Consider the following 25,611-nt stretch of genomic DNA (forward strand, 5'->3'; position numbering starts at 1 on the left):
TTGCTGTTAAAGACTATGAAAATATTTTGGGCACCTGGGTGGCTCAGTTGGTTAAGTGTCCAACTTTGGCTCAGATCGTGATCTCATGGTTTGTGAGTTCGAGCCCCCATCAAGCCCTGTGATGAAAGCATGGACAGAGCCTGCTTGGGATTCTCTCTCTCCCGCTCTCACTGCCCCTCCCCGCTCTCTCCCAAAATAAATACACTCTTAAAATTTTTTTGAAAATATCTAAAAATATAATGAAGAAACAATTTTAAAATTTATAAGCCTACTACTCAGAGGTAATTATTGGTAATACTTAGTATATGTAACTCTAGAATTTTTTCTACATGCATACTTAAAAAAATTTATTGTGGGGGTGCCTGGGTGGGTCAGTTCATTAAGCATCTGACTCTTGATTCTGGCTCAGATCATAATCTCAAGGTTGTGAGATTGAGCCCCATGTCAGGCTCTGTGCTGGGCAGGGAGCCTGCTTGAGAGTCTCTCTCTTCCTCTCCCTCTGTCCTTCCCCCACTGGTGCTGTACCAAAAACAAAACAAAACAAAACAAAACAAAACAAAACAAAACAAAACAAAACAAAAACTTAAAAAAAAATTTTTTTTTCAACGTTTATTTATTTTTGGGACAGAGAGAGACAGAGCATGAACAGGGGAGGGGCAGAGAGAGAGGGAGACACAGAATCGGAAACAGGCTCCAGGCTCTGAGCCATCAGCCCAGAGCCTGACGCGGGGCTCGAACTCACAGACCGCGAGATCGTGACCTGGCTGAAGTTGGACGCTTAACCGACTGCGCCACCCAGGCGCCCCAACAAAAACTTTATTGTGGTGTAATTTACATATGATAAAAGGCACCCATTTGAACATACAGGTCAAGGGGTGCCTGGGTAGCTCAGGTGACTAAGTGCCCAGCTCTTGATCTCAGTTTAGGTCTTGATCTCAGGGTTTTGAGCCCTGAGCCCAGGGTTTTGAGCTGGTCTCTGCTCTGCCTGTGAAGTCTACTTAAAAAAATGAATAAAAGGTACAGTTCAGTACAGTTTTTTAGGTCTTTAATTTATTTTAGCAACCTCCACACCCAAGATGAGGCTTAAACTCGCAACCCCGAGATCAAGAGTTGCACACTTTTCTAACTGAGCCATCTAGGAACCCCCAGTCCAACACATTTTTCATAATGTGAACACTTGTGTAAGTACCACCACTGCCAAGCTATCACCGCCAAAAGTCCCCTTGTGTCCCTTTGCAGTCAACCCCCCTCAGACTCACCCCTGGCCCCAGGTGGCTGCTGATCTGCTTTCTGTCTCTTGCACTAGTTTGCCTGTTTTAGAATTTCATATATGTAGAATCATACAGCATGTTTTCTTTTGTTCTGGCTTCTTTTGCTTGGCATAACATTTTTGAGATTCATCCATGTTACTGTGTGTATCAGTAGATTGTTCTTTTTGTTGGTGAGTAGTATTCCATTAAATGAACATGCTAATACTTGCTTATTCATTCACCTGATGGACACTTGTGTTGTTTCTAGTTTTTTAAAAAAAATTTTTATGTGTTGTTTCTAGTTTTGAACAGCTATTAGTAAAACTGCTATGAACGAATGCGTGTATATTTTGGAATGGACATATGTTTTCATTTCTCTTGGTTGAATACCTGGGAATGGAATTTCTGGGTCAGATGGTAAAGGTCTATTCAAGTTTACAAGCCTTGTCAAACTGTTCTCCCACGTGGCTGCACTGTTTTGTGCTCCCAGCATCGCTTGTGAGTCCCAGTTGCCTCCAACTTCACCCAAACTTGGTTTTGTCAGACTTTTAAATTCTAGTTATTCTGGTGGATGTTTAGTGCTCTCACTGCGGCTTTACTTTGCATTCCTTGATGACTAGCAAAGTTAAGCATTTCTTCAAGTACTTATTACACATTATTCACCATTATAATCAAACTGGAATGATAGTGTACAAGCTGCTCTGTAGATGCCTGAACAGAGTGGGGACAGCAAGCAAATTATTAGACTCTACTGGCCTAGTGGTCTAGCATAGCAGGGAAAGACTCATTTTGCTGACAAACAGGCAAGCTGTACACCCTTTTCAGGTGGACAATATTCAGCAACAATTTGAACACCAGGGCCTTAGACCTTTGACTTCATTCCCTTCTTTTTCCCAAAACCCAAACAACCAATCATCTTGGTCCTTAATTTCACCATTACTCTCTCCACCCACCTCTTCTCACTCCGCCTGCTGTTGGAGAAAAACAGGTCATGTGGACCTCACACACATCAGGTTCATGCACTCATCACTGACCTTTTCCCTCTCTAGCCCCCTGGGCACATCCCATAACACGATTCTTCTATTCTTTCCTTCAAGCTCTTAATTTTTACCCCAAGTATACTTAGTGAATAGTCATTCATTACATTTAATCTTGAAAGATCTTTTTTCAAGTTTATAGGTACCTTTAATTTATAACACTTTGGGGCAGTAAGTGGTTGTTATTTGCTGTTTTTACAATCATGACAATATTAAATGAAGATAAAAGAAAAAAACCACCCATCACTTAATCACCCATACAAAATTATATTGTCAATTTCCCATATTTCTTTGCAGGGTTTCTTCTTTGTAAATGGTTTGAAATTTATTTTATTTTATTTTTTAATATTTTCTTTTTAATGTTTATTCATTTTTGAAAGACAGAGAGAGACAGAGCACGAGCCGGGGAGGGGGAGAGAGTGAGACACAGAATCTGAGAAAAGCTCCAGGCTCTGAGCTGTCAGCACAGAGCCTGATGCAGGGCTTGAACCCATGAACTGTAAGAGCATGACTTGAGCTAAAGTTGGATCCTTAACTGACTGAGCCACCCAGGCACCCTGAGCTTTGAAATTTAAATCTAACAGTCATTGGTTACAATTTGGCCCAAAGCATTATTGTCATTTGTTGTGATGGCATGCTGGTCTTTCCCAGAACGCCGCAGATCCACGGAGGAGAAAGGCCAAGGCAGCCTGACGCAGGGACTTACCGAAAAGGGCTGGCCCCCGAATCGTCATGCCAGAACCACAGGCTGTGCAGTTCCCCTCAAGAGGACTGAGTACTGAGGAGGAAGATATCCAGACGCTCTGGCTCAACGAAAGACTGCCTTCTCGGGGTCACAAAGGTGATGGGTCTCCCTCTACCCCTCTGATCCATAGAGGGTGATAACCACCTAAAACATGATAATCAAAGATAAAATGCAGGAAGCTCTCAGAGGATTCTTGGGGTTTATCCCTAAGGAGAAGGGGGAAGATAGAGTTGTACTGAGATGAAGTCTTTGGGGGGTTGGGCAAGTATGGCAGACTCTGCCGATGTCCAGTGTAGAACTAGGAGCTACTCTCGTAAGTGCTCCTGGACACCGGGGCGTCACGGGGTCAGGGCACATCTCGGGCGATAGGAGACACAAGGCAAGGAGTGAAAAACATTCATTTCGTTAAGCTTAGCTGGCATGGCGGCCCTTCTTCGATAGCCAGTGGAGACCTGCAGGAGGTAGTGAAACAGAGCTGGGGTCATTATCAGCCAGGACAGTGACCTTCACCTGTAGGAACAGCAGAACCAAGAAGGATCTTCACCTAGTGTAGACACTGCTTCCTCCAGCTAAGAAGCAGGAGGATGCACGGCTCCAGCTCTGGCACCTCGGTGAACATCAAGGGTGGCGTGCGGGTACAAGATAAACAAACAAGAGACCTAAGTGATGAAGCAGGGGATGAGGGCTCAAGTCCTGGGTTGATGCCTCTGAAATGAAATATTCATAGAATCAGCGATCAGGTCTTGGCCTTAGAAATCCTTCCACCTCCCGCCCGCCCAGGTAGGGTTATCATGGTGTGGAGGACACCTAGTTAAACCTGAATTTCAGGTAAACAATGAATCACTTGGGAACAGAAGTACTAAAAATGCATGAGTTACATAAAATTCAAATTTAACCGGGTGTCCTATATTTTTGTTTGTTAAAACTGGCAACGCTATACCCATGGCTAGAAAGAAATGGACGGTGTGTATTCTAGAATCCCCAAGTGTAAGAACACATAAGAATAAGGAATGCATGGAACAGAAATTAACAAGAGGCTGTCATCAGAAGATTTGTTGTTGCTGTTGTTCCAAAACGAGATTCCATACAGGTTTTTTCTATATTGCAGTTACATGGAATTCTAATTTTACTTACACCTGACTTTCACATCCAATGTATAAAGTGAGATAAACTTCCATTTGATTTTAAGTTCTCTAGATGTTCGGGCTTATTCCTAACTTAAAGGAATCATATGAGAGTTCAACCTCTGCTAAAGAAAAAAAAAAAAAAAGGAACATAAAGAGTTAAATTGCGAAGCCCTGAGACAGGAAACGTGAAGAGAAATTTAAGAAAAAAGTCGCACTCGAATTCCTATGCCACTGAGAATTCCTACCACTCTACCTGCCTCTTCTGGTGAAGGTTTGTTGTTGTTGTTGTTGTTGTTGTTGTTGTTGTTGTTGTTGTTGTTTTTCCATCTTGTTCCACCTACTCAAGACACTATGCAAAGCTTTTGGAATCAAAGTCATGACCGTCACCTTCTGCATGTATGTTTGATCCTTCCTCCAAGCCTGCACAAAGGTGAGCATATAGAATCCTAAAAGGCTGGCTAGCAATGACACCCCAGCAGGGTTGCTGGTCACACGAAGGAGCAGCTTGATAGTGTCTTCAATGTTCACCATCCGGGGCACAATGAAGAAGTCGCTGCCAAAGTAGGTCAGGCGGTTACAGTGACCTCAGGCAGTTACTGTGTCCTCAAAACTGTACTCTGTGGCCCAACCTGCAATTAGAATCAAGATATTGATTCTAACTGAACAGAGTGCTAAGGAAGCATGTAATAAAACACAAACACATGCAATTTAGGGAGGGAAAACAATGTCCGGGTCGTGTATTTACCACTGGGGGTCGTGTAAAATAGTGTATGTGGAGAGCAATCTGGAAACCTCTAGCAAACCTGGAGAAGCACAAATTCTCTGAATCCTACCATTCCAGGTCTGAACCCACATCTTTGGGGGAACTCTGCACATGTGCACAAGGAGACATGAGAAAGGTTTCTGTCAGCATTGTTCATAACTAAAAGATTGGATGGAGCGCCTGGGTGGCTCAGTCGGTTAAGTGTCCGACTTCAGCTCAGGTCGTGATCTTGCGGTCCGTGAGTTCGAGCCCCGCGTCGGGCTCTGTGCTGACAGCTCAGAGCCTGGAGCCTGTTTCAGATTCTGTGTCTCTTTCTCTCTCTGACCCTCCCCCGTTCATGCTGTCTTAAAAATGAATAAACGTTAAAAAAAAAAAAAAGATTGGAAACAACCTATATATATGTCCAGTAACAGCAGAACATACAAACAAACAAGTAGAGGACTCCTACTGCGTGCTGATGGAGTAATCTACAGCAGTTAACACGAATGAGGTAGAGGGGCTTCTGGGGGGCTCAGTCAGTTGAGCGTCTGACTCTTGATTTCAGCTCAGGTCATGATCTCATGATTCACGGGTTTGAGCCCCAGTCAGCTTCTGCACTGACAGCATGGAGCCTGCTTGAGATTCTCTCTCTCTGCCCCCTCCCCCACTCATGCTCTCTCTCTCTCTCTCTCTCTCAAAAATAAAAAATAAATAAATAAAATAAAGAGACAACTTCCCCTTTAAGAAAAAAGAAATTGTCAGAGCTAGATATAGCAACGTGGATAAATGCTGAGTGAAAAAAACAAATTAAAGGAGGATACGGTATAGATGATGCCATTTACAAAGAGACCAAAAGCATGCAAAACAACACTCTCATATCTATGTTTGTCAGTCTCCCTCCTTGGAATGTAAGCTCAGGACACTGTCTTGTCCATCACTCTATCTCTAGTTCCTAGATATGGGCCTGGTGCGTAGAAGATGCCCGGTAAATATGTGCTGAAGCAATCAGTACAAATGCTGAGTTCAGGACAGTGGTCGCCCTTTGGTAAGTGGGAGAAAACAAGACTGGACGCGGATACATAGAGGGCTTTGATTATTCCAGAGTGTTTTATTATTATAAAAAAATTTGAACTATACAGAGCAAAATACCAACTTTGCGATAAAGCCAGAGTATTTAATGTTTTTATTATATTATTCCCCATAACTTCCTTACAACTTCCACATGTTGTAACATTTCTTCACAAAAAAGTGTCTTCAGGGACACCTGGGTGGTTCAGTCAGTTAAGCGTCCGACTCTTGGTTTCAACTCAGGTCATGATCTCGAGGTGTGTGGGTTTGAGCCCAGAGTCGGGCTCTGTGCTGACAGCATGGAGCCTGTTGGCGATTCTCTCTCTTCTCTCTCTCCCCCTCCCCCACTTGTGCTCGCACGTGTTCTCTCTCTTAAAATAAATAAACTTTAAAAAATATGTATTTTTAAAAATGTTACTAGGCAATCAAATGAAAATTACCAATTCCACGTTCGATTGTGCAGATAAAAAGCTTCAAATATTGTCAGTACGACTGGCTGCTTTCTAAGGCACAAGGTTAAGTTCTGGGTGCCGGGTCTATCTCTCACCCTCTAACTGTCATCCTGCTCTCGGCAGCTCTCTTCCCCGCACGGGGTCCCAGCGTTGTGCAGGGGGCTTGTTAGAAAGGCCACTCAGGTCTTGCCCCGATTTATTTCACCAGAAACTGCAACCTAAGGGGCTCCCAGGTACAGGATTTGCCTGAGAGGCTCTGCACCAGCTCTTCCGAAATCCCTGCCGAGGCCACGAATGGCGCAGCTGCCTTCCACAGCATCCTCTTTTCCTCTGTTCACATGTGAATGACCCTCTCTCAGCTCTTAACCAACAGCCTCATTATTTCCAGAACTTTACACCAAGGTGTTGGGGCAACTGAACCAGGACTTAAATCAGATGGGATCACACAGAATCACCCATGCGAAAATGCAGGGCACCATTTTAAAGTGAGCAGACCCCTGGAACGAGGTGACAATGAGAAAAGTCCCCACCTCGCCTGGAATGTACAAGAATCTGCCAGCTTATTTTTACAAAAGCTCTCTTTAATTAAGCAGGAAATTTGTTTACTTTTACCCACAACATATTTAACACTTGCAGAATTTAACAGGGTCTACCTACTGCTTTTTTAAAAAATTGTTTTAAAGTTTATTTGAGAGAGAGAGAGCATGAGCATGCACAGCTGGGGAGGAGCAGAGAGAAGGAGAGGCAGAATCCCCAGCAGGCGCTGTGCCATCAGTGCAGAGCCCAATGCAGGGCTCGAACTCACATACTGGGAGATCATGACCTGAACTGACATCAAGAGTCAGACGCTTAACTGACTGAGCCATACAGACACCCCTACGTACTGCTTCTTTTATCTAGAACTGTCAGATTCACCCTGGACTGAATATTTGAGAAGCAAATAACAAATATAAAGTGTAAGCCTGCTCCGAAGAGACACACTTTCCTGGCCCGCTACATGCAATCTTCTTTTTTGCCAGGCTGATTTCTCTCCCTCCTGATGCTTTTTCTTTCCGGGCCCCTCGAATGAGGTAACAGATGCTCTGCATTTCATGCCAGCTGGGGCAGAAGAGAAAGAGAAGTGGTGTGGCTTCTTACTTGGCACGCTATGGTCTCCCACGTGCTGTTGTGGCTGTCCCAGAAATGACAGCGAGTGACGGCAGTTGCCGCCGAGAGCAGGGTGGGTGTGCTCCGGGCACTCTACTGGCTTTTATTCAGCACAGCTGTTGTGTAGTAGGCACTGCTCCCATACTGCAGACTCTCTGGAGCCAGCACCCCTGTACATTCCTCATCGGAGAACAAAGAACAGGGCTTACTTGCATTTCCAATGGGACAAAATTACTATCAGAACGCTCCTTCTGAAGGATCTATTGTTATTATTATCATTATTTTACAAGTGGGGAAAGGATTAAGTTTAGAATTACAAATGACTTTCAAGAAAATGACCAGTTGCACAACCTGGGGTTCTGAGTTTCTCCCATTCCAATAAAAAGCTGTGTTCTTTTGACAGATGAAGATTTAGGTCTAATGAGTCAGAATATATGATGAGTTTTAGAAAAATGAATGAATCACACACCCAAACGAGTAGCTACAAGACAGAGCTAAAAGAAGAAGCCCAAGAACGAAGCAAGGATGGGAAGAGTGTGGTTCCAGGAAAGAGCCCTGATTCGAGGCCCAGCTCTGTCACCAGATGGCTGTTAAGGGCTAAGGCAAGTCACACCATTTCCTTAATGTTCTCATCTTTCCAACAAAGTCTCCGGACCAGAGGATGTCTAAGATCCCCAAGGGACATGATATTGCCACGACTGGCAAGGAAAATGGAGCGCATGTTCTGAGTCGGAAAGAGCTTGTCTGTAACACAGAACTTTATACCCGGGAGCCCAGGATGAAAGGTGCTGCCTCAGGTACTGTGTCTAAGAGCAGTACCCTAAAAAGTGATCATTCGTGTTAGCGAGGCCTATAAAACAGCCAGAAGCTTGTTCAACATGAGAAGACTGTAATGAGAGGGGATTATAACATGCTTTATGTTTTATAACATGGTTATTGCCACTCCTCCACACATTTTTTAAATGCAAACAGTAGCTCTTTATTAAGATTCTTCAGTATTACAATTGATTTTTAATGTTTATTCTTGAGAGAGAGAGAGAGAGAGAGAGAGACAGAGAGCGAGCGCGCATGAGTGGGGGAGCGGCAGAGAGAGAGAGAGGGAGGGAGACACAGAATCCGAAGCAGGCTACTGGCTCCAAGTTGTCAGCACAGAGCTCGATGCAGGGCTCGAACTCACGAAATGCGAGATCATGGCCTGAGCTGAAGTCGGATGCCTAGGCGCCCCAGTACAGCATTTAAAGTTGATATCCAGTGAATATGTTTTTTGGTCAAGTACATCTAAGGCACTATTTATGTATCTCAGAAATTCTTAACTTTTTATATATGTCTCAAATTCTTCACTTTTCTAAGCCACAGTGTAGTCATTTTGATATTAAACCAAGATTTACTGAGGTATCTCTGGCCTGACCCAAATCTAAGATTAGAAATAAAATTGGAAATATATGTGTATGTGCAGGAATTTTACTTCTCAACATTATGCAAAGTTTCAACCATATGGAAAGTTGACCCATTTAATCACTAACCAGATTCTAGAATTAACATTTTACTAAATTTGCTTTATCACATATATATCTGGATCCATTCCACAATCTTTGAAAAAAAATGTGTTTCATGGTCATATACATTCCCATGTGTGATAAAATTACATGGAATAAACATACATACAGGAGTACAGATAAAACTGATGAAATCCAAGTAAGGTCAATGCATTGTATCAATGTCATTTTCTGGTTAGGATATAGTGGTATAGTTATGCAAGATGCCAGCATGAGGGGAAACTGGGTAAAAGGTATGAGCTCTCTCTTTTATTTTTCACAATTGCATGAGAATCTACAGTTATCTCAAAATAAAAAGTTGAAAAAGAAGAAAAAAATGCATTTCAAAGTAAGTTTCTGATTGGGGTTTTACCTTTTTGCCATACCTGATTCTTTGGAAGGGTGATGTTCAGGTTGAAGTGGGTGTGGTTAGGCTGATACTGGAACCCCAGGTAGAGCGTCATTAAAAGGGGACTTTCAGGTTCTATGCACACCATCAGGGATTTCTCCAGGGAAGTGATGCTCACTGTCATAACAAAATGGTCTGAGCTCATGTTGATGCTGGTGGGATAGATTTCCACGCTAACATTTCTCCACAGCATGATCTAGAATGAGACAGTTAACCAATCTTCAAGATGGTTCATCTGTTGATGCCTTTCAGTCTCCTTTCTAGTGATAATGGAATGTAACTTCCTAGGTATTCCTCCATGAATATCTGTAGGGATTAAGGGAGAGTATATAATCTCAAACCTAAAACACCTCCTAAGGGTAAGGTAGTTCTTGTAAAAGTTTCCAAGTGAAGATGTGAATAATAAAATAATGGAACTGCCATGAATCTAAAATGGCTTCCTTCTATCCTATTCTCCAAGAATTCCTATTCCCTTCTATTTCATTCCTTTATAATGAAGTCATACCTCAATCTCTTCCACTAAATCATGGACTTGGAAAAATTTATGATTAGAGCTTAGCAACACACTTTCGATACTTCCAACAATGTTCTTGTCATCAAAATCCCTGAAGGAACTGAAGCTAGTCCTATTACCTAGAGACAAGAAAATATGTTTCATCAATTGCTGAAATCTATTACCTAACACCCCGAAAGGTAATAATGTATCAGATATCAGAAATTAAAGTAAATGTTGGGATTTTCCCCTTGCTAATATCTCAACTGAAATAATATTTCTCATTATAACATCATACGAGGAAGAATTAAAGATAAGTCATTTACTTGTGACCCTCAGAATTATTATTTTTTAACATTTTTATACCTGGAGGATTCATTATTACTAGCAAGGAAGTATTCTGCTCTCCAGGATAAGACAGCAATCTTGCTCTTGTTTGTTAGGTAAATGCCAAAAGAGATACACTATATACTGATATGGATAAGTTGGTATAACGAGTCAATACTTATTCAGATATTCCTAGCTTCATATATAAATAGTGAAGAGTTGAGATCAATTCAAACCATAACACAGAAACTCAGTTAAATCCAGAGGTCTGTTTAATGCTTCCAACCTCTACAGTGGCTCATTTTTTTTTTTAATGTTCACTTATTTATTTTTGAGAGAGAGAGTACAAGAGCAAGCACACACATGCACATGAGCAAGGGAGGCGCAGAGGGAGAGGGAAACAGAGAATCCTAAGCAGGCCCTGTGCTGTTAGTGCAAAGCCCAATGAGGGGCTTGATCTCACGAACCGCGAGATCATGACCTGAGCTGAAACCAAGAGTCAGACACTTAACCGAGCCACCCAGGCACTCCTCCATTTTTAAGAGGCCTCCATTCCTGCCATTGTAAAACAGAAATCCATGGCACCCACCCTTCTCTTGTTTGGTCTGGCCAGCTTACGTATCATGGTGCATCCAAACGCCTGTAGCCATCAATCCCAACTCCATTTGGGTCAGAATCAATTTGACACTCACTTGAACATTAAATCCTGGTTGTCTGTTCAAGAGCTCTTCCAAAGCTGAAGCCCTTGGAAAGCCTAACCTCACAGCTGCTGGGGACCCTAGAGTATAGGAGCTCAGGGGCCAGGTTGACATGTTTTGGCTAATGAAGGAGAAATTAAATGGAAATCAACTTCTGTGTGTTTTCTAAAGATCAGAAACCTAAAATGAACCACTCTCCCCCTCCTCCTCTGTTACCTGCTCAGCATCAGGTGAGCTTTAGTCAAAGTCACTAAACTTTAGTCAAAGTCACTAAAGACTCAGAAAACTGGTTCTGCTGTAGAAATGTTTCCTTGATCTTCCCAAGGGCCAGAAAGGCCATTTCCAGCATATTTTCTACCTGCATTGAGAAGGAAATACCATGTGACCTGTGTGGCTTTTGTGGATAATGGTCTTGGAGGGGTTGGAAGGAGGACAAAGACCTGGACAGTGACATATTGAAAGATGACATTCTTTTTTTTTTTTTTTAAATGTTTATTTATTATTGAGAGACAGAGAGAGACAGAGCATGAGCATGGGAGGGGTAGAAAGATGGGGAGTTACAGAATCTGAAGCAGGCTCCAGGCTCTGAGCTGTCAGCACAGAGCCCAACATGGGGCCTGAACTCACAAACCGTGATATCATCACCTGAGCTGAAGTCAGATGTTTAACCAACTGAGCCACCCAGGCGCCCCTGAAAGAGGACATTCTTTGCAAAGGACCCAAAGAAAGTATTTGTAGTCTGGCTAAAGACTCGCCATCCTTTGTATCAACTAACAGGGCCATCCAAGAAAATATTTCTTTGTCCCATGATATAAGCTTCTCTAGACCTACTTAAAAATTTTTTTTTTAATTTATTTTTAGTAATCTCTACACCCAGCATGGGGCTGGCACTCACGTCCTGGAGATCAGGAGTTGCATGCTCCACCGACTATGCCAGCCAGGCACCCCTGCCTGTGACCTACTTATGAGAGGTTTTCACAAACAGTTTTATTACAATGAAATTCACAATACAAATCACCCACTTAGAGTATACAAGTCAATGTTTTTTTGGTATATTCACAGTGCAACCATCACCATGATCTAATTTTAGATCATTTTCATCTCCCTAAAATAAACCCAGTACCCAAGTACCCAGCAGCCAGCTGTCTCTGTCCATTCCCCTGTCCCTATGCCCACCCCCCCAGCCCTAGACAACCACCAATCTACATTCTGCATCTAGAGATTTGTCTCTTGTGGACATTTCATAAAATAGAATCACAATACGTGGTCTTTTGTGCCTGGCTTCTTTCACTTGGTGTAATGTTTTCAAGGTTCACCCATGTTGTAGTGCTTCATTCTTTTTTGTTGCTAATGTAACAAATATAACACATTTTACTTATCCATTCGTTGGATCATGGACATTTGGGTTGTTTCCGCTTTTTGGCCGTTTGACTATTTGAATCATGCTGCTACAAACACGACTGTGCAAGTTTTAGTGTGGACGTATGTGAGCCTATTCCAAGGAGAGGGATTGCTAGGCCACGTGGGAAGTTCCTTTTTTAACCTTTTGGGCAACTGTCAAACTGTTTCCCAAAGTGGCCGTATCATTTCACAATCGAATAATGTACAAGGGCTCGAATTCGTCTGCCTCCTTGCCAACACTTGTTACTGTCTGTATTTCTGGGTACAAAGTGGCATTTTATTGTGGTGTGATTTGCATTTACATAGACCGATGATGGTGAACATCTCCTCAAATGAATACAAAAATGCAAATCAACACGAAAATGCAAGTTTAATTTACTGAGTGTCTACTATATGCCAAACACCATACTGAGCTCTTTTCACTGGATTATAGCACTAGGGAGGTTTGGCGCACAGATGAGACAGTGAGGAAGACCCAGAGCGGGTCTAACGGTGGTCTCTTCAGTGGTGCCGCTTGGCCGGAGACTCTTTAGAGATCGAGGAAGAGGCCGTGTGATACCTGGATCTGCCAAGATTTAAAAAGTTTCTAAACCGAGTTCGACATCAGCATGTACTGTACCTACCTGCTCAATGGCATGCTTGGACCTCTGTGGACTTGCTCCAGCAGCTTCCATCACAGTGTCGAGGGACTCGGAGAGGCAGGCAGTTGGGGGTTTTTGAAACCCAGACTGCTTTGCTCTGAAATGTGCTCTCTGGTGACTTCTCACTCAGGTAAACATGAGGACTGATGATACTAACCTGGGAGATTTTGGAAGCAAACACACAGCCCCGAGCTGTTTCTGACTGTTTTAAATTTACTTGTGTTCTTCTTATAAGGAGTTCAATTTCTTTATGCATTTCAATGCATTTTAAAAAATATTTATTTATTTTGAGAGAGAGAGAGGGGTGGGGATAGGGGCAGAGAGAGAGAGTTAGAGAATCCCAAGCAGGCTCTGAGCCATCAGCATGGAGCCCAATGTGGGGCTCCATCTAATGAACCCTGAGATCATGACCTGAGCCGAAATCAAGTGTCACATGCTTAACCCACTGAGACACCCAGGTGCCCCTCAAATGCATTTTTATAAAAAGCAATATTACAGGAGTGTGTGGCTGAACATGGAGCCTGCTTAAGATTCTTTCTCTGCCTCTACCCCTCTCCCATCCCTGCACTCTCTCTTTCTCTAATAAAAAAAAAAAAAAGAAGAAAAAGGAAAAGGGAAAAAAAAATTCATAAAAAAAACCCCAGTATTACAACTTGGCAGCCAAAGAAAATATATTACATCTTACCTTTAGGAAGGATTTTTATTTTATGTTATTCTTTTTAAAAATTAAAAAAAAACTTTTAAATGTTTATTCATTTTTTTTGAGAGAGAGACAGAGTACAAGCAGGGGAGGGGCAGAGAGAGAGGGAGACACAGAATCCAAAGCAGGCTCCAGGCTCTGAGCTGTCAGCACAGAGCCTGATGTGGGGCTCAAACTCATAGACCATGAGATCACAACCTAAGCCGAGGTCAGAGGCCCAACTAACTGAGCCACCCAGGTGCCCCTAAAAGTTTTTAAAAATATATTTATTTTTGAGAGACAGAACATACAATTGCACATACACACACACACACACACACACACACACACACACACACACACACGAGTGAGGGAAGGGCAGAGAGAAAGTGGGACAGAAGATCTGAAGCAGGCTCCATGCCCTGACAGCAGAGAGCCCAATGTGGGGCTTGATCTCACAAGCCATGAGATCATGACCTGAGCTGAAGTTGGACGCTTAACCAGGCACCCCTGTATTTCAGGTTATTCTAAGGAACTCACAGAACCCTCCTGGAGTGGTAAGTAGATCAAATACCTAATTAACAAAACTAAGCTAAAGACAGGCAAAGAGCAGTACTGACTTAAACACCAAGTAGATGATCCTTTGAAACAAAAAAGCACTCAAGATAGACTTAAAATAGAGATCAAGAGAAGTTCTGAATGAAACTGAAAACCCCAATTCTCCTTTCTGGAGGCTGTTCTTATGCAAAGCAAGTGAGAAGGTTAAGCAAATTGACAGAATATCCACTGCGAGTCCTACTATTTTTTTTTGAAATGTTATTTTTGTTTTCAAAGTTACACTTATTAAAGACTTCTGCATTTAAAAAAAGAAATAATAAAGTTATAAAAAACATGGGCACAAAATATTTGCAACATCTGTAACAAAAGGTCAACATCAACAATAAATAAAGCTCTCTTACAGACAAGTAAGTAAAATGACAACCCATTGTGGGGGAAATGGACAAAGGACATGAAGAAGCCACTGAGAGGAGAAATACACATGGTCAATCAATATATAAGATGACGTTCGGCCTCCTTTGTAATCAGTAAAATGTTCCTTCCTTTTCTTTCTTTTCTTGCCTTTGAAATTAGAAGTGTGGGGCAACAGTTGGTGGGGATATAAAACAGTGTCCTTTAACAGACAATTTTGTCATCCACTGAAAATTTAAAAGCCCCTCAATTCTATTTCTGGCATTCTATTCCACAGAAACATGTGCGTAAGTACTTAGTGATGTAGGTACATGGAGGCTTGTGGATATGCTATTTGTGAGAGGAGACAAACAAAAAAATGTCCAGATGCACATTAAGAATAATTGGTTCACTTATGTGTACTGACATGAAAAGATATCCATGACACAGCATTAGGCAAAAAAAACCAAGGGGCTGGGGCTCATGGGTGGCTCAGCTGGGTGAGCCTCTAACTTAGGCTCCAGTCATGATCTTGTGGTTCATGAGTTTGAGACCAGCATTGAGCTCTCTGCTGTCAGTGCAGAGCCTGCTTCAGATCCCCCATCCCCCTCTTTCTACCCCTCTCCTGCTCTCTCTCAAAACTAAATAAACATTAGAAATATTTTTAAAAAGGGGGGGAGCTGAAAAATGTGTATACTTTAATGCCATTTTTGTTACAATAACAAACCTGTTTACACATAGAAAAAATCTGGCAGGCTATGTAGAGCAAATTAATAATAATCTGATAATATGGGAATGCAAGCTGGTGCAGCCACTCTGGAAAACAGTATGGAAGTTCCTCAAAAAACTAAAAATAGAACTACCCTACGACCCAGCAACTGCACTACTAGGCATTTATCCACGGGATACAGGTGTATCGAAGGGACACATGCACCCCCATGTTTATAGCAGCACTATCCACAATAGCCAAAGTATGGAAAGAGCCCAAATGTCCATCCATGGACGAATAGATAAAGAAGATGTGGTATATATACGCACAATGGAGTATTACTCAGCAATCAAAAAGAATGAAATCTTGCCATTTGCAACTACGTGGATGGAACTAGAGGGTATTATGCTAAGTGAAATTAGTCAGAGAAAGACAAAAATCGTATGACTTCACTCATGTGAGGACTTTAAGAGACAAAACAGATGAACATAAGGGAAGGGAAACAAAAATAATATAAAAACAGGGAGGGGCACAAAACAGAAGAGACTCATAAATATGGAGAACAAACAGAGGGTTCCTGGAGGGGGTGTGGGAAGGGGGATGGGCTAAACGGGTAAGGGGCACTAAGGAATCTACTCCTGAAATCATTGTTGCACTACAGGCTAACTAATTTGGATGTAAATTAAAAAAAAAAAATCTGATAATAGTGATTATATCCTGAGAATGGGATTAGCAAGAAGGATAAAGACAGTGAGGGCTATTGCTTTATAACTTTATATGCTTTAATTCAGATTTTTAAATAACAAGCATGTATTATTGCCGTAATTAAAAATAAACCAGCCCAGGGGCGCCTGGGTGGCGCAGTCGGTTAAGCGTCCGACTTCGGCCAGGTCACGATCTCGCGGTCCGTGAGTTCGAGCCCTGCGTCAGGCTCTGGGCTGATGGCTCGGAGCCTGGAGCCTGTTTCCGATTCTGTGTCTCCCTCTCTCTCTCTGCCCCTTCCCCGTTCATGCTCTGTCTCTCTCTGTCCCAAAAATAAATAAAAACGTTGAAAAAAAAAAAATAAACCAACCCAAATTGTATATATATATGCTTATCACAGATATCTGAAAATATAGGACATGGAAAAGAAAAAAAATGAAAATTCTCATGAATCTCATTCCCTTAATTTATTTATGTGTAGGGAGTAGAGACAGGCACGAATAATTACTGGGAATAACTTGGCAAATGTGGAGAGAACAAATGTAAACATTGCGGGGGCACTGATGGCCCATGTCTGTTTCGAAGCTGAACTGCTCTATCTCGGGCAAGGAGTGGATCTATTTCTGTCTCCCATTATGTCTAACAAATGTATCAGAAAGACAGTAACTTGATAAATGATCAAAAGAAAATAAACACAGCATATCTGAAAAGGTCATTACTGATCAATTTATCCGCAATCTTCAGACTTAAATATACCCTGACTGAATGTTAAATTGGGTCTCTACAAAATGGTTCACAAGGCTAAATTCTGCACAGGGCACAATCTCTAGATTACGTATTTTCTACTTTATACACATTTTGTCTGTTTCACTTCCCCCTTTCTCATATCTCGTTTCCTCCCGATCACCCTCTTGCTTACTTGAGCTGACTTAGAAAATTCTGGCATAAAGGCCGTCAGTTTCTGGAGCACCTCACAAGCTCTCCGTAGTTTGCTGTGACTTTGCAAACCATGAATCACTTCGTTCAAACTCCCTGCTGGCTCATCTGCGACTTGTTGAGAATGAAGGATTTTGTCAACATTATCTCTAGAAAATGGCTGCACTTTAGTAGTTTCAGACCTTGTTTGAGTAAGAATTGACCTCCAGTAACATTGCAAGCTCAATGAATCACAGGCTCCCCCTAACAGTTACTACTTTCAGAAGCTTTTCTGCAAATGCATAGAATGTTCACCTCTTCCATGCAATAGAGGAAAGAGATACCTAGGTCTTACAATGATAGATACAGGGACAGATGGGTCTGGGAATAAGATCTGTAAGAGAAATTTAAATCTCATGGCCATGATCAAAAGTGGGGGATACATGGAAATCAAAACAATGAAAATGAACTTTTCTATTCAGAAGTATGCTTTCCTCAGGTTTCCCGCTGGTTCCTGTCTCTCAATTCAAGAGTTCATGTTCAAGAGGGAAGCACAGGTACTTGAAATTCCACATGGCAGGAGGTGGGAGGCAGAAATTCTGAGAAAACAAACCCAGAACTCTGGACATGGTTTTAAAACTTTTAAGAGGCCACTGCTTTTGAACTGGAAGTCCTGACTGAGATGATCTGTTTACACCAACTACTTGACGCAATTTCTAGAGAACAGCCCATTGCAGCTTAATTCAGTCATGTATTCAGTTAAGTCTTTTTAAAAAAAAATGTTTAGTTTAGAGAGAGAGAGCATGAGCAGGGGAAGGGCAGAGAGAGAGGGAGACACAGAATCCAAAGCAGGATCCAGGCTCCGAGCTGTCAGCACAGAGCCCAACATGGGGCTTGAACTCATGAACCATGAGATCATTCATGAACTAAGCCAAAGTCTGCCATTTAACTGACTGAGCCACCCAAGCACCCCTCAATAAGTCATAATTAAGGGCCTATTGGGTGCTGCTAGGCTCAGGAGTCAGAGCGGTTAAAGTCAGTTATGATCTGGCCCTTGTGGGCCATGCAAGTGAATAGGGGTATTCCTAATTCGTAGGGTTTATAGGGGGTTGGAGCAGTTACAGAATGATCTTAGAATTGAGGACCACCCAGTTTTGGTATTATACTTTGGGACCAAGGTGTAAATGAGCAGGAATAAAGGTACGAGTGAGACCCAGGTGCCATGCAACTTCACGTTTTCCAATGAAGGTCAAGGTCTTATCGAATGCCATTCTACTTGCAGCCAGGAAGGACACCAAGGGCGCCTTATCTGATGTTTTAGAGCAGTGTGAACCTGGGCTGAGTCATGGCGGATCTCACCATTCATTTCACCTTTCTTCATTAGCTCTTAATAAAGCTTTACAATTGTCCCCATATAAGTTTTGCCCATCTTTCGTTACATTTCCTCTTAGGTACTTGCTATTCTATCTTTTTTTTTTTTTTTAATCTTATTTTCTAACTACTGCTGATGTGTAGAAGTACAATCAGCTTTTGTCTATTGATCTGGTATTCTCTGAATATTTCCAATAATTTATCTGTACACCCTTTTGGGTATGCTATACTTCAGACTTCTCTTTATCTAAGGAAAACAAAACCCTCTCTGTTGAAGCCACTGTAGATCAGTTTTTCTGCCAGGAGAGCACAATGCTAACTGCAACAATAGTGAATGTGTAGTTTCAATTGCCACTGAAAGCAGATCCAGCATAAACAGGATTACCTTTTTTTTTTTTTATAAATTTTTTTTTTTTCCAACGTTTTTTATTTATTTTTGGGACAGAGAGAGACAGAGCATGAACGGGGGAGGGGCAGAGAGAGAGGGAGACACAGAATCGGAAGCAGGCTCCAGGCTCTGAGCCATCAGCCCAGAGCCCGACGCAGGGCTCGAACTCACGGACCGCGAGATCGTGACCTGGCTGAAGTCGGACGCTTAACCGACTGCGCCACCCAGGCGCCCCCAGGATTACCTTTTAGCAAGGAAATGTTAGGTTGCATGTAAGTAGGGCTTGTGTTTAAAAAAAACAAAAAAGAGAGAGAGAGAAGAAGGATGATTTTCTTCACTCAACATTATCAAAGTGGCTTTGTCTTTTTTTTTTTTTTTTAAGTTTGTGGGGAAAAAGGGAACTAAAAGAAAAGGAGCACTGAGGTGGGGAGCAGGAATAACAGTCCAGAAGGGTGTGCCATGGCTGGAAAATTGTGGCAGGTGGACAAAGCATCCCCCCATCTGAAGTACCAAAAATAATCGTATTGAATAAAAATAAGACATTAAATACTGAAGTGGGTATAAAACCCACTGTGGACTTGTTTAGTGCTTGCTTTTGAGCGGGACACGTGCTTATGCATCAGCATAAGGTAGAGTTCTCTACTCTCTTAGGTAGAGTTCTGCTCAGATGTAAGGGGTGAACTAGGTCCGTTCCTCACATGGCTGTTCCTGCAACATCACAAAATAGAATAGGAATGCTTTTACAGTGCCACAAAGGTACCCAGGGTGACCTCAGTTTTCCGTATTTACCTGATCAGATGCCTCATGAAACGATGTTTTTTTTTTTAATTTTTTTTTTTAACGTTTATTTATTTTTGAGACAGAGAGACAGAGCATGAACGGGGAGGGGCAGAGAGAGAGAGGGAGACACAGAATCAGAAGCAGGCTCCAAGCTCCGAGCCATCAGCCCAGAGCCCTATGCGGGGCTCAAACTCACGGACCGTCAGATCGTGACCTGAGCCGAAGTCGGATGCTTAACTGACTGAGCCACCCAGGTGCCCCCTGAAACTATGTTTATTGGTGAGAAGTAAAGACCTCGGGAGGGAGTCTACTATGGGGCTTGAGGTCATCTCCACCGGAGCTTTCCCAGCCTGTGTTTCAGATGCAGGCCGGCTGCTAGGCACCGAGGTGACAGACAGGACATGCCTCATGACTCTGGGTAGTGAAGGAAAGGGGCTGATGGAATGGCACAGGGTCTTGGACTGAAAGGTACGTAAAGGAAAAGGCTGAAGCCAATTTTACCAAATGAAAATGAAGGCAGTGTTTCCAAGACAGCGGGGGCTTTGAGGAACAGTAGCATGACTTGGGTCATAAAGCCTCACTCCTGTGACTGCTGTGTTGAGCACGGACAGGAAAGGGCCGAGGGTAGAAGCAGAGATATGAGCAGGAGGTGGATGCAAAGTGCAGCCGGGAGATGATGGAGGCTTAGACTACAGCGAGATAATGGTGAAGCTGGTCAGAAGTGGTTAGGTTTGGCCATATGGAAGGCCCTGAGAAGTCCTGCAGGCAGCAACATTTGTTTTCTTTCCTTATGGAAACGTTTTAGGCAACGTTGGTTGCTGTGCTGCAGAACACCGCTTGGAAAATACTGACTTAAGGGGCACGTGGGTGGCTCAGTTGGTTAAGTGTCCGACTTTGGCTCAGGTCATGATCTCATGTTTCGTGGGTTCAAGCCCCGCGTCAGGCTCTGTGCTGACAGCCTGGATCCTGCTTCAGATTTTGTGTCTTCCTCTCTCTCAGCCACTCTCCAACTTGTGCATGTGCTCTCTGTCTCTCAAAAATAAATAAACATAAAAAAAAAAAAAAAAGAAAATGTTGACTTAAGGGATTTTTACTTCATCCCTGTTCTCTTTTATACTGCTAGAAAAGCTTATTTTTGGCAGTGGGTCAAACAAAAGTAAATCTATATTTAGACATCCACTGAAAGGTTTCTATATAGGACACAGAGGCAAGAAGGCGAAGAAGTTTCTGGAATGTGAACTTTTATAGATTATGCAGAGTTTCTACTTTTATTTCCCTTTCAAATTTTTTTCCTTTTTATTTTTTTTTTTTCAACATTTTAAAATTTATTTTTGGGACAGAGAGAGACAGAGCATGAACGGGGGAGGGGCAGAGAGAGAGGGAGACACAGAATCGGAAACAGGCTCCAGGCTCTGAGCCATCAGCCCAGAGCCTGACGCGGGGCTCGAACTCACGGAGCACGAGATCGTGACCTGGCTGAAGTCGGACGCTTAACCGACTGCGCCACCCAGGCGCCCCAATTTTTTTCCTTTTTAAAAAGAAATCTGAATTTTATGACATTGCAATATCCTTTTGTAAGATGTCACAAGTCCTTTTTGGAATGAAGCAGGGAATAAACAACCAGCCAACAAATGATAATTATAACAACATGAAAGCCAGAGGTAGGCTTTAAAAATGTTGTTGGTAAAGCACCCATTAAACCTGGTTCCTTCCTGCACGTAAGTACTTTCCTTATCAGAAAACTACATCCAGAGAACTCGGGGAGACCGAGTAGTATTCTGGCAGGACGGACCAGGAAAGACAGAGATTGATAACCCCAGGTGTCTACTGTCAAGGGAGGCACTTACAAGATTAGCACCAGCAGTGTGGGGACATGCCATTGCTGGGTGAGCAGCTGCCTCAGAAAGAAGAAAGCAGGTCGAGTCCAAGTAAAAGTGTAGGACAGAAGTATCTCTTTCTATTTTACCTAAGGATGTTTCATTCTTGGTGAACAACAGTATAAATCATTTTATATGAAGACCAAACTGATCATTTCCCACTGTTGATAATTCTGCAGACAAGCTGGGATTCTAGAGCTGAAGCATCACAAATCACTAATGTCTCATCTCTGCTTCTTCTCCAAAGGCTCTCTGTATAAAAACATTAAATCAGAGCAATTGTGAAGTTGCCAGTACACAAATATTACTGCAGAAATATATGATTCATAATTTTAGCAAAAGGAGGAGCTCTCTCTATTAATAAATCAGAGCATTTTTCTGATCTTTCCTCCCTCCTTCCCTCCCTTTCATTCTTTCTTTCCTTATGGTACTTTTAGATGAGATTGGCCATGTTGAGGGTGGTATGGCTGTAGTCTGATTTTTCTAGAAAATGATCATTTACAACATTTCACCAGATCACCATTATCGCTTTCATTCCCTTTCCACATTTTCCAGCAAGAAAACCGTAATCTGAAGGCACTATCAGTGTGTTAACATGGCTATTTGAGGAATGCTTGGGTGGTTCATTTGGTTAAGGCTCAGACTTTGGCTCAGGTCATGATCTCAAGGCTTGTGAGTTTGAGCTCGTCAGGCTCTGTGCTGACAGCCTGGAGCCTGCTCTGGATTCTCTGTCTCTACCCCCCCTCCCCCCCCCCCCCCCCCCCTGCTTTTGCACAGGGATTTATTTATCAAAAATAAATTAACATTAAAAAACCGACATAGCTATTTGCTATTAACTTAAGTTGATCTCTTTCAAGGCATGCGTGTCTAGACCCATTACAATTTATCTGGCTATAGCAAGCCTGCTCTCTCTATCTCTTTTTGTAACATTCCCTTTGTTGTTGATGGGACTGGTATATTTAGCAGCAGAATCATTGTAGCCACTACTGCCGGGGGAGGACAGAGTTGTGAGATGTTAACTGCCATGTTTTTCTACCAAGGAATGCAGGATGGAAAGTAGAAGAAAGAAACTGGATTCTGAGGGTGCCTGGTGGCTCAGTCGGGTAAGCACCTGACTCTTGGTTTCAGCTCAGGTCAGGCATGATCTCACCGTTTATGGGTTTGAGTCCCATATCAGGCTCTGCAGTGACAGCACAAAGCCTACTTGGGATTCACTCTCCCTCTCTCTCTGTACCCCCCCTTTCGCTGTCTCTCAAGATGAATAAACTTTAAAAAAAATTTAGAAACTGGATTCTGAGGCAAAAGACCTGAGCTCTTGACCTGGTCTACCTTTTACTGTAACTAAGAAGCCTTAGACAAATGACAGCCTACTAGCTTTCTCATCTGGAGAATGAGTGTAATAATATTGAACGATGTAAAAATCTAAGCAATGTATTTAAGGTTGAGAAAAATGTCACCTTGGATTACGGTCATTACTTCAACAGCTCACGGGGAACCAGCAACTGATCCTGTGCTTCAACTGGTGATCTGAAAGGGGTTATGACCACTAGGTGGGTCAACAAGCTGCTGAACCAAGGGTGATCCAGTTTCTTGGTCTATGGACAAACACTGTGCTTGGACAGGCCTTGCCTTAAAAGATGAGGAAAAAACTGGGGCACCTAGGTGGCTCAGTCGGTTGAGTGACTAACTTCGGCTCAGGTCATGGTCTCGTGATTTGTGAGTTTGAGCCCCACATCAGACACTTGTTGCAGTCCCCAAAGAGCCTGCTTCAGATCCTCTGTCCCCCTCTCTCTGCCCCTCCCCTGTTCCCTCTTCCTCTCTCTCTCTCCCCCCACCTCAAAAATAAATAAACATTAAAAAAAAAAAAAGATGAGGAAAAAAAACAACAAAAAGAAGCCCATGAATATCACTCTGGACCCTGGGAATTGAATCCAGAGGACTTAGAGGAACATATACCTCTGAAAATTATCAACAGCAAAATCCAGAAAAATATTTCACAAAGCTGGTTAACATCCTTAATATAAACAGAAAGTCTTAAAAATAAACCAAGTGAAGCTAACATGCACAAGAATGAGATAAATTAAAGGAGAAATAAATGATACTGGAGGATTTCAAGAGAGCTAAAATGCTTCAGAAAAGTTAAAATCCACACTGGTAATACAGAACCGACTTGGAAAAATCAAAACAGTGAGACGGAGGAAAAAAGTGAGGAGTTCGCCCTGAACGCAACAGAGAAAAGCATACAAAACCATTCTTTTCATTTAAAAGAATGACAGGAAAGATATGCAGGACAGAAACGTGCAATTTAGCACATGGATAACTGTTTTTTTGTTTTTGAGATAATGAGAAAGAGAGTGTGTGTATGTACACATGCACGCAGGGGAGGGGCAGAGGGAAAGAGACAGAATCTTTTTTTTTAAGTTTATTTATTTGAGGTGGGGCGGGAGAGAGAGAGGGAGAGAAAAAATCCCAAGTAGGCTCTGCACTGTCAATACAGAGTGCACTGTGGGGCTCAAACCCACAAATTGTGAGTTGGAAGTCGGATGCTTTAACCGACTGAGCCACTCAGGCACCCTGAGAGAGAGAATCTTAAGCAGTCTCCATGCTCAGTGTGGAGCCTGATGAGGGGATTGATGCCATGAACCTGGGATCATGACCTGATCCTAAGTCAAGGGTCTGATGCTCAACTAACTGAGCCACCCAGGTGCCCCGATAACTGGTATTTCTTAAGGACAAAATCAGAACTAATGAAACAGAAGTGACAAATAGGTGGCAGAGAATAAAATTTTCACAAGCCAAGAACAATGTGTATATAGAACATCACATTCTAGACAAAATCAGTGAAAAGTGACCTAGATGCATGCTAAGAGAATTTCTGTATTACACAGATTAAAACATTTTACAATCTAAGATGAAAAAAGGCTACCTATTATTTAAAAAAAAAAAAGGCTAACTGTAGTCTTTTCCACTATAGCATTAAATGACAAAACACAAGGGAATGATGTGTACAGAGTTTTGAGGGGAAGACTGAGGAAGGAAATGTTACTTATAGTGCAGAGACTATTGCTTATTCCACCACCGTGCCTTCCTTCCAGGGAAACATAGTAGCTCCACTAACGACTACATTTCCCAGCCTTCCTTGCTTGCAGCAGTATGGCCATGTGATCAGGTTCCAGCCAATGGGATATAAGAAGTAATTGGTGCAATTTCTAGACTGTGCCCTTAAAGAAAATGATCAGGCTTCCCACTTTCCCTTCTCCCCTTCCCACTTGATAGAATGTGAACATGAGGCAGGAGCTAACACAGCTTTTATAGACCACGATATTCAATTACAAGTTGACAGCAGAACAAGGCAGAAAGAGCTTGGGCCCTATAAACTGTGGTGCCATCTTATCAGCCCTGGACTGCTTACTTACACTGTTATGTAAGTGAAGAGAGAAATCAACTTCCACTTTGTTCAAGCTACCATTTTGACTTCTGTTAGAGCACCTGATCCTGTTTTAACTTGTAAACCCTGCTAAAATATGGCTTATTGGGAAGGGACAAGAAAAGACTTTTTGACTATTCATGAGTTCCCAAAATATCTCCACCAGTGGATCTTGTGAAAACAACTAGAATAGAGATGATACAAAATTAAGATTTCAAGATGGATAAAGTTATGGTATAAAATGATTGGACATAAACATCTCCAGTTAAAATTGATATAAGTTCTAAATTGTTAGAAACCTTGCTTTGCTAAAAGTTTTTAAAAAGTATTCTTGGGGTGGGGCACCTGGGTGGCTTAGTTGGTTAAGTGTTTTACTTTGGCTCAGGTCGTGATCTCGTGGTTTGTGGGTTCAAGGCCCGAGTCGGACTCTGTGCGGACAGCTCTGAGCCTGGAGCCTGCTTCAGATTCTGTGTCTCCCTCTCTCTGTGCCCCTCCCTCACTCAAGCTCTGTCTCTCTCTCTCTCAAAAGTAAATAAACATTAAAAAAATTTTTTTAAAGGTATTCTTGGGGTGTCTGTCTGGCTCAGTTGCTAGAGCATGTGACTCTTGATCTTGTGGTTGTAAGTTGCAGCCCCACATTGGGTGTAGAGACTACTTAAAAAAATATTCTTAAAAAAAATTTTTTTTTTTAATTTTTTGTTTCAACGTTTATTTATTTTTGGGACAGAGAGAGACAGAGCATGA

The 25,611-nt window shown here is 42.3% G+C and overlaps 1 protein-coding gene across 1 annotated transcript in view; it reads right to left on the reverse strand.

The window, feature by feature from the left end:
• The window catches only part of PKD1L3 (polycystin 1 like 3, transient receptor potential channel interacting), an 83,535-nt gene that overhangs the window by 46,327 nt on the left and 11,597 nt on the right, over positions 1 to 25,611 (reverse strand). The window contains 14 exon segments of the mRNA XM_053447901.1: positions 2,994 to 3,097; positions 3,099 to 3,176; positions 3,428 to 3,503; positions 3,505 to 3,542; positions 4,547 to 4,738; positions 4,741 to 4,788; positions 7,559 to 7,753; positions 9,477 to 9,707; positions 10,017 to 10,144; positions 11,096 to 11,150; positions 11,301 to 11,387; positions 13,054 to 13,147; positions 13,149 to 13,228; positions 17,029 to 17,227. Of these exon segments, the coding sequence (XP_053303876.1) occupies positions 2,994 to 3,097; positions 3,099 to 3,176; positions 3,428 to 3,503; positions 3,505 to 3,542; positions 4,547 to 4,738; positions 4,741 to 4,788; positions 7,559 to 7,753; positions 9,477 to 9,707; positions 10,017 to 10,144; positions 11,096 to 11,150; positions 11,301 to 11,387; positions 13,054 to 13,147; positions 13,149 to 13,228; positions 17,029 to 17,227 (1,605 nt within the window).

This window comes from Prionailurus viverrinus, chromosome E2, assembly GCF_022837055.1.
Source record: "Prionailurus viverrinus isolate Anna chromosome E2, UM_Priviv_1.0, whole genome shotgun sequence".
In the NCBI taxonomy this organism is placed as follows: Eukaryota; Metazoa; Chordata; class Mammalia; order Carnivora; family Felidae; genus Prionailurus; species Prionailurus viverrinus.